At 44.9% G+C, this 9244-nt stretch overlaps 1 protein-coding gene across 3 annotated transcripts; it reads right to left on the bottom strand.

The window, feature by feature from the left end:
• Positions 1 to 475: 475 nt before the first annotated feature.
• GPR152 (G protein-coupled receptor 152) lies at positions 476 to 8311 on the bottom strand. 3 transcript variants are annotated; one of them, XM_033920687.1, is made up of 2 exons: positions 8118 to 8311; positions 476 to 1633 (listed from the first exon to the last, which is right to left on the bottom strand). In XM_033920687.1, exon 2 carries the CDS (start codon positions 1592 to 1594, stop codon positions 596 to 598), a length of 999 nt encoding a protein of 332 aa, XP_033776578.1. In that variant the 5' UTR covers positions 1595 to 1633; positions 8118 to 8311; the 3' UTR covers positions 476 to 595. The 3 variants fall into 3 exon arrangements, with proteins under 3 accessions (XP_033776578.1, XP_033776580.1, XP_033776579.1); XM_033920689.1 differs by lacking the exon at positions 8118 to 8311 and adding an exon at positions 8081 to 8103; XM_033920688.1 differs by lacking the exon at positions 8118 to 8311 and adding an exon at positions 7919 to 8073.
• Between the last annotated feature and the right edge of the window lie 933 nt (positions 8312 to 9244).

Below are 9244 nucleotides of genomic sequence, written 5' to 3' on the forward strand. Positions count from 1 at the left end.
AGGTACTAGTGACCTGGATTGGGCACCATGAGAACGGGCTACTGGGCTAGATGGACCATTGTTCTGACCCAGTATGGCTATTCTTATGTTTTTATGTGAGCCAAGTATAGGACAATTAAGCCATTGTAATATCACTCATGAGGTTGGCTCTGAGGCGCTCTGGAATGTTCAGCTCTTTTTGGGGTTCCGGAATCTTGCTATTCTTTGAGATGCTGGAATGTTGCTACTCTTTGGGTTTTGGCTAGGTACTAGTGACCTGGATTGGCCACCGTGAGAACGGGCTAATGGGCTTGATGGACCATTAGTCTGACCCAGTATGGCTATTCTTAGGTTCTTACGTGAGCCAAGTATAAGGCAATTAAGCCATTGTAACATCACTGATGAGGTTGGCTCTGAGACATTGTGACATCACAATCTCAGCTCTGGAATGTTGCTCTCATTGGGGTTCTGGAATCTTGCTATTCTTTGAGATGCTGGAATGTTGCTACTCTTTGGGTTTTGGCCAGGTACTAGTGACCTGGATTGGCCACTGTGAGAATGGGCTTATGGGCTTGATGGACTATTGGTCTGACCCAATAAGGCTATTCTTATGTTCTTATGCGATATATCTTCTTTCAATCTGGCTCAGGTTTGACCTTGTGCTTTCTATTTCCTGCCGCATAGATATTTCAGAATCTTCTTTGAAGACTCTCTGAAGTGCGCCTAAGATGGAGAAGCCTTCAAAGATCTGCTTTCCCTGACTCCCCACTAAGAAGTAGATGAATGGGTTGGCCGTACTGTTGATTGAGGAGAACAGGATGGTCAGATATTCCACTATCTCAGGGTAATGATATTGCTGGTACCACAAGAGGGATAAAATCCTCAAGGGCATCGCAAATACACAGAAGATGAAAACTGTGGTCACGATGACAATGTAGAGTTTTGGCTGGTGATGCCGCTGGGAGGACATCCGGATCTTAATCAGCAGTGTCAAGCTAGAGATGACCATAAGTGGGGTAAAAATCAAGAAGGTTAATATGCAGATGAACATAAACAAAGCAAACTGACAGCCCCTCAGGCCATTAAGAGATTCTTCGTCCCATTGAACGCACACAAAGAACTCCAGTCCGGTGACCAGGCAGGAGAGGACCCACAGAAAGCCACATACAAAGGCAGATAGATGTCTTGGACGTTTGCACTGGTACCAAATTGGGTACAGGACAGACAGACAGCGCTCCATGCTGATGGCTGTCAGGAGGTATAGACCAGTATAATATCCAAAGATGAGTAAGAACTGGAGGACAGTCCAAGGGGCAATGGACGTTCCAGTATCTAGCAGAATACAAAGCAGGACAACTAAGCAGCAGAGAAGGAACATCAGATCTGCGGTGGCTAGGTTTAAGATGTAAATGGTGAATTTGTTCCTCTTGATCTTGAAGCCAAGGAACCAAAGAACGATTCCATTCCCTACCAATCCGAGCAAGGAGAAGATCAGAGAAAAGCTGATGAGGACGATATCAGCTGTGGTGAACGCGTCAAATGTGTCGTTCATTGATGACATGTTGAAAGCATCGGTTAGGGTGATATTGGCAAACCTGGTGCTTAACTCTGTCATGGTGGAACCTCCAGGAAGAGCTGCAGTTCTCTCTCTATTCTGTCAAAGTAGAAAAAGACCACGGTCATTTTGGGGTAACGTATTTGTCTATTCTTTCTTTCTTTCGTTTGACTCAGGTCATGGAGTAATCAAGAACCTCACTCCTTACCGCTTCCTCTCCAACTCTTGTCAGGGAACCATCGCAAGTACGATTATTATAATCTACACAGTGTCTGGGAAAAAAATGGGACCCCCTTACATAGTTTCAAAATACAGTAAAACCTTGGTTTGCAAGCAACTTGGTATGCAAGTGTTTTGAAAGACAAGCAATAGAATGACAGCACTTTCACAACGGTCGGATGCACAATGTCTGATGGTGTAATGAAATCAAAGTGCAGGTTGAGATGTCAATTCTAAACGGAGGAAAAAGCCTCAGACAAGGGCCCTCCCCCACCTCCACAATGGTGGAATAATGGGGGTAGAGCGTTCACCTCACTGGCTAAAAAACCTCATTAGATTAAAAAGACACTGCACTGCTTCAAAATATAATAAAAAATATATATACAGTGGTGCCTCACACAACGAACTTAATTCGTTCCAGGAGCAAGTTTGTTATGCGAAAAGTTCGTTATGTGAAACGCGTTTTCCCATAACAATACATGTTAAAAAAAATAATTCGTTCTGCAGCATAAGATGACATAAAAAAAGATAAATTTTTTGTTATTATGTTTATTTAGATACATCTAAAAACATAATTGTTTTTTAAAACAACACACATTTTTTAAATTTAAAGACAGACTAAGTAGAGTCTAATTTTACAGTGAGAGAGGGCAGAGTCTCAGCGGCAAAAACTGGGACTTAACTGTTCATTTACAATCCTTTAATTTACATTTGGTGCACTGACTTGCTGCCCTTTCTATTGTCTCCCATTGGAAAAAAAACAGTCATTCCTTTGCATTTCTTTTGTGTAGCATCTCAAAGGCTACCCTGACACCCCAGTGTATGTTTGAGAAAACATCATGTTTAGCTGCTGTTTGGCTCCTGGAGCCCAAAACAGAGAGACAGACTTGACTCCCTTGGAACCATAGAGTATCTCAAGTACAGGGCAGCTTTAATGCAGAAGTGTAAGCATGCATCGGATGCAAAAGAACGCAAGAGCAAAGCTTAACAAATTGCCAGATGCATGAAAGAAAAGTCAATTTAATAAGGTCAGTTGGTTTCTGTACAACAATGTTTTTTTTTTTCCTAGCATCGGGGAAGCGGCGAGAGTAGCTCCGCCCCCCCCCCCAACGCATCAGCAGTAGGCGCCGGGCCCCTGCGAGCCGACGGTCCGCCACTGCACAGGGAGCCAGGCGGAGAGAGGGCAGTTAAGCGCGGTGCCTGCGCGGAAGGATGCAGCTCGGGCGACTTCGTTGTGTGAAACGAAGTTCGTTGTGGGAAGCGAGACCTGAAGTTCGTTGTGCGCAGCGTTCGCTGTGCGAGGCGTCCGTTATGCGAGGCACCACGGTATACTGTGAGATAGATGAAAATTTCAACTTCTCTTAGTTGATCGGTACACCGACGGTGGCCAGCGTTTCACCATTCAGCTACCTCAGGGTGTAACGTCTCCGATCAAAACTTTACATCGGCACTGAAAGCGTCTCATACATCCAAAGACAAGCAAAACATTTTATTTATTTATTCATTCTTCTATGCCATTCTCCCAGGGGAGCTCAGAACGGTTTACATGAATTTATTCAGGTACTGTCTGTCCCAGTGGGCTCACAATCTACCCAATGTACCTGGGGCAATGGGGGGATTAAGTGACTTGCCCAGGGTCACAAGGAGCAGCATGGGTTTGAACCCCCAACCCCAGGGTGCTGAGGCTGTAGGTTTAACCACTGCGCCACACACTCCCCATTAAATGTTAACTTGATAACCTGATAAACAAGCAAGATCTTGCAATGCAAGTACATACAGTACACACACATCACAACTGAGCCATGGTGGTTGTCTCTATGACGCTGCGGGAGTGTAGTGACTGTTCTAAATGAGCGAGATCTTGCAATACAAGTACACTTCCCCCTCAATATTTGCGGGGGTTAGGGGCAGAGCCGGCCTGTGAATATTAAAAAAAAAACCCACGAATAACTTTTATGGCTGGCTCTGACCCAACCCCGCCTCTCTCCTGCGTTCCGGACCTTCCCCAACCTTACCTGGTGGTCTAGTGGCGACGTGGGGCAGGATCGATCTTCCTACGCTCCTGCCCCAAGCAGAGCCATCATCAAAATGGCTGCCGTGAGTTCCTGTTGTAGTCACAGCACAGATAGGCACCGGAAATGAAGGCCCGGAAAACCCTGGCCTCCATTTCCGGCACCTATCGTTCACAGAGACGAGATTCTGTACGCAATCGGTGCACGCTGATATCGGCACTAGAGAATGACACGGTGACAAAATTCATCACCGTTCCCGTCCCCGCGGATAACCGCGGGAAATAATCCCATGTCATTTTCTAGTGTCTGTTTCAACCTCAGTCCTTCTACACCAGCATTCTTCAGAGCAAAGCTTGTGGGTCAGTGGTTGTGGCCTTTCATACTCTGATTCTTATGTGAGCCAAGGATAATGAAGCCATTGTGACATCACTGATGTGATTGGCTCTTAGGCACTGGTGGAATGAGGCATTATGACATCACAATATCTGCTCTGGAATGTTGCTGCTCAATCTCAGCATTCTTCAAAGCAAAGCTTGTGGGTCAGTGGTTGTGGCCTTTCATACTCTGATTCTTATGTGAGCCAAGGATAATGAAGCCATTGTGACATCACTGATGTGATTGGCTCTTAGGCACTGGTGGAATGAGGCATTATGACATCACAATATCTGCTCTGGAATGTTGCTGCTCAATCTCAGCATTCTTCAAAGCAAAGCTTGTGGGTCAGTGGTTGTGGCCATTCATACTCTGATTCTTCCCTCTCTCCTTAAAGAATGACATGAAGATGGTTTCCCGCGGGGACGGGAACGGTGATGAATTTTGTCACCGTGTCATTCTCTAAGGCACCCTATGTGAATTTACTTGCCCCAAATGGCTTCTTTTGCCTGCTCTTTAGAAGGGCCTCAAAGCTGAATGAGGCTGAGATACAAATCATCCATTTTTCTTTTAAGTGAATTAGAATGACTTTTAAGCATTAAAAAGAGAGAGAGAGAAAAAAAAAATCCTGCATCCTTATGTAGCAAATGACCTGTAGCTCTGGACCAGCAGCAAATCTTAAGGTCAGGACATAAATTAAATTGTTTTGTACTTGGGCATTCAAGCGATTCCCAGTGTTTGGATCAGATCCGAGGTTTTCCTCCTACCACAGGCGTATAGGTTAAAAAAAAAAAAAAAAAAAAATCTTCAGTTAATTTAGTGGTACAGAAAGGTGTCAAAGTGACAGCGCTAGAAACAAAAGTCCTGACGTTATCCACAGAACAAGTACAGCATATACAATGCCAGGACGAGCTTCCTCCAAACACTGCCACATAACAGGACGAGTACAAGCTTCCCACACACATAAACACGTCCAGGTGCCTCGCGCTACCCCCCCCCCCCTTCGCAATTAACTCTTCAACCTCTGGCACCGTCTCCCCAAGATTCTGATAACTAAACTCCATCACCATCCCTCTGGGAACAACCTCGTAACAACACATATTTGGCTGTCGTCATTGTACATATTTACAGAACAAAGTTTAATAGTACTTGTAAAATTATGAGGGTGAACCTTTTTCAGACAAGCGTCTCACTTTTTGGATTTACGTGCGCTGGCTACACAACCTTGCTCGATGTGAACTGTGCTAAGTTTGAAAAGACTGTGCTTTTATCTGCAGGAATCCCTTCGAACTTTGCTAAGCTCTGTATGAGTGTTTAAAAGAACTTTTAATTGTGACCCTGGGCAAGTCACTTAACCCTCCATTGATCACAGATTGTGAGCCTGCCGGGATAAATAGGGATCATTAAAAAGGGTATCACGACCAGGACGAAGGAAGTCATCCTGCCACTGTATCGTGCAATGGTGCGACCGCACCTGGAATACTGTGTCCAGTACTGGTCGCCGTACCTCAAGAAGGACATGGCAGTACTTGAGGGAGTCCAGAGAAGAGCAACTAAAGCTGATAAAGGGTGTGGAAAATCTCTCATATACTGACAGACTAAAAAAGTTGGGGCTGTTCTCCCTGGAGAAGCGGTAGACTTAGAGGAGACATGATAGAAACCTTCAAGATCCTGAAGGGCATAGAAAAAGTAGACGGGGACAGATTTTTCAAATTATGGGGAACCACAAGTACAAGGGGGCACTCGGAGGAATTGAAAGGGGACAGGTTTAGAACAAACGCTAGGAAGTTCTTTTTCACCCAGAGGGTGGTGGATACATGGAACGCGCTTCCGGAGGCTGTGGTAGGCAGGAGCACCTTACAGGGCTTCAAAGAAGGTTTGGATAGGTTCCTAGAGGACAAAGGGATTGAGGGGTACAGATAGGAGTAGAGGTAGGTTATAGAAATAGTCAGGGACTACTGCTCAGGCAATAGGCCTGATGGGCTGCCGCGGGAGCGGACCGCTGGGCAAGATGGACCTCTGGTCTGCCTCAGCGGAGGCAACTTCTTATGTTCTTACAACAAAAAAGGCAGAAATAGTCAAAACAGGTTCACCAAGGGGGCGCTCAGAGTCAAAACTGTGCACACCACCCAAGCCACGTAAAGACTGGCATGGATAATACCATAATTAAAGGGTGCTCTCATCGTGAGCGAGCAGCGACGGGAGACAAGCGCCAACGCTTCACAGATCAGGTAGAGGTAAAATACCCCCCACCCGCACACCATCACTGAGCACCCTAAGTGTGCAATAAATCAAGATGAAAAAATTCACAAATCAAAACGAGTGAATCAACTAAGGTGAATAACAGGTGAAACCTGAGCGGCCCCTAAGTGAACCCTACCAGCCAAAACCCAGCACAAAGTCAAACAGCAAAAAAAAGATAAACTTAGCTGAAAAATAAGGCAGGAACACATCTCTGAGGCACAAAATTGAAGCGCATCAGGATACCAGATAGGGAAGCAGAGTACCTGATTACCATTCCTTGTAAAACGCTTAGGATAGGTTCCTCTTGGGGTTTGGGGGTTTATAAGCAGTCTATAAATACAGTAATAAATTTGCTGCACTAATGAAGCCACTGGCGCCATTAGGGATTGGAATCATAGCCCTGTTTTTCTTGTTGAATGATAGTGCATTTTGCATTTTAATAGGTGGAACTGTTAACATAAGAATTACCCAGTGTCCTCTTTCCAACATTGGCCAACCCAGGTCCTGGCAGCAACCCAAAGAATAGCAACATTCCAGAGCTGAGATTGTGATGTCATAAAGCCTCATTCCACCAATGCCTAAGAACCAACCTCAGCAGTGATGTCACAATGGCATATATGTCCTATACTTGGCTCATATAAGAACATAAGAATTGCCATACTGGGACAGAGCGAAGGTTTCCAACAGTGGCCAATCCAGATCCCAAGTACCCTAGGAATAAGCAGTGGATTTTCCCAAGTCATCTCAATAATGGCTTAGGGACTTCTGTTTAAGGAAATCATCCAAACTTTTTTTTAAACCCTGCCAAGTTAACGGTACATGTCCAGAGGGGACCAGATGTAAAGTTACATATTTTTCAGCAATAGCAAATTCAAATTTTTGGGTGTTTAGGTTCAGATGAGAACCATTGTGGGTTGTCTAAATAAAAATTTGTTGTTCTGATCAATCTATGGAGGTTAACAGAACAATTTTTCTCCAGTGGTTAAGTGATAGGAGTGGAGTTTTTCCCTCTTTGGTTGATTTGGAACTGATATTACTAATATCTATACCCTTTTAACAGAAGTACAACAAATGTAAAGAAACCTGCTTGACATGAATAAAAAACCCACACATATATAAATATTTTAAACCCCCCCATATACACACATACATTAGAGGCCTGTTTAATTTCAATAGGTTATATTTAATGGATATCCTTCTGTAGCTTTGAGATTCCTTAAAATAAATTGTCATGACAAAGGTCAGCTCACAGTTGTTCTTGTACATGCAAACTGATTTACAGAGTTACTGCTACTACTAATCACTTATAAAGCCCTGAAAGGCGTACGCAGTGCTGTACATTTTGACATTTATAGACGGTCCCTGCTCAGAAGAGCTTACAATCTAACTTGGACAGACAAGACATGACATAGAGGGCAGGGAAAAGGCAAGGGGCGTGCGCGGCAAGGAGGGGAGTGAAAAAGGGGTGCCATGCCCTTAGCAAGATGGTGCCCAGGGCGGACGGCCCTTTGCCCCCCGACCCAACTGCTATTCCTACCTCAGTAGATCATAACCTGGATCTGGATGGACTGTCCCTCCCTCGGGTGAGTGAAATTGCATTTCAAATGCCCAGCCATTTCGTGGATATGCGCTCAGCAGTGATGACCGGGAAAACGGTTTGAGATGCCCGCGCAAGGTTTACCTAGACCAGCTCCCATACCTCTCCCTTCAGTTCTCCATCTGAGCGGGCACTTCACCTGTTTTGAGAGTCTCTCCCATCACACTTCAGGAAAGTTCAGTCAGACGAACAAAAGTGAAGCCCTCTCCTGATTCTGAAGGAGGAGGAGTGCTGAGATCTGGGTGATTGTGTGTCCTGGTCTCTGGTCCTCACTGAAAGAGAAGTGCCGCTAAAATGGATTTGGCACGGGGCAGCACAATTGCCCGTAAAGCTCAGAACAGGTCTGAACACACACAGTGGACAGCTGCTCCAGCTGGAAGCTCCACCTTACTCCCTCCTCCTCTTGCAGATAAGAGTGAGCAGAAACTTGAAAACCGGTGCAACTGTTCATAAGTTTTAAACTTATACAAAATCATCTTTTTAAAAAAAAAATATATACTGTATATACAAATTACCACGAGGTCAACATTGGCATAATTTGTAAAGACAGACAGGTCAAAATGCTGTTAATTCAGTGGCATCGTTTGGAAAGGACTACTGAATAATCCAAAAATAGAGCCACGATCCAACCAAATAAAAACACAGAGGTATGAAAATGAATTGGATGAAACACACAGTCCAGTGCGGTACGGTAAGCATCACTTTTATTCACACGATCCCAAAATGGCCCATTTCAGCTTGCAGCCTGCATTAGACGCACAAACAATAATCCTTATTCCAACTCCTTCAGTGACAAGTGTTTCATTACCCAGTGGTGCGAGATCAATCTTCAGAAGTGGATTACGACTAATAATCATCCGTAGCGCTGCTATATATGTGCAGCGCTGTACACATTATCCCCCGCTTTTGCAAAACCGTAGCATGGTTTTTAGCCTGTAGTCATGCGACGGCCATGAGGTCTGAAACACGGACGCTCGGTTGCAAGATTGCACCATCCAAGAGCAACGTGCGGTAGTGCGCTTTCTTTGGGCAGAGGGAAGGAAACCGGTGGAAATTCACCATCAGATATTGACTCAGCATGGACATAGCCGAGTCATGAATCAATGAAAGGGGGTGTGGCCACAGCAGGGTCATTGGCGTTGACATCTGCATTTTATGTTGAGAGTGTTGAAACCTTCATTAGGTGGAACAGATTTCCAATTTAGATTCCGCTAGACAAGGGGTGTCCAACCTTTTGGCTTCCCTGGGCCGCATTGGCCGAAAAAA

Source organism: Geotrypetes seraphini, chromosome 14 (assembly GCF_902459505.1).
Source record: "Geotrypetes seraphini chromosome 14, aGeoSer1.1, whole genome shotgun sequence".
NCBI classification, from domain to species: domain Eukaryota; kingdom Metazoa; phylum Chordata; class Amphibia; order Gymnophiona; family Dermophiidae; genus Geotrypetes; species Geotrypetes seraphini.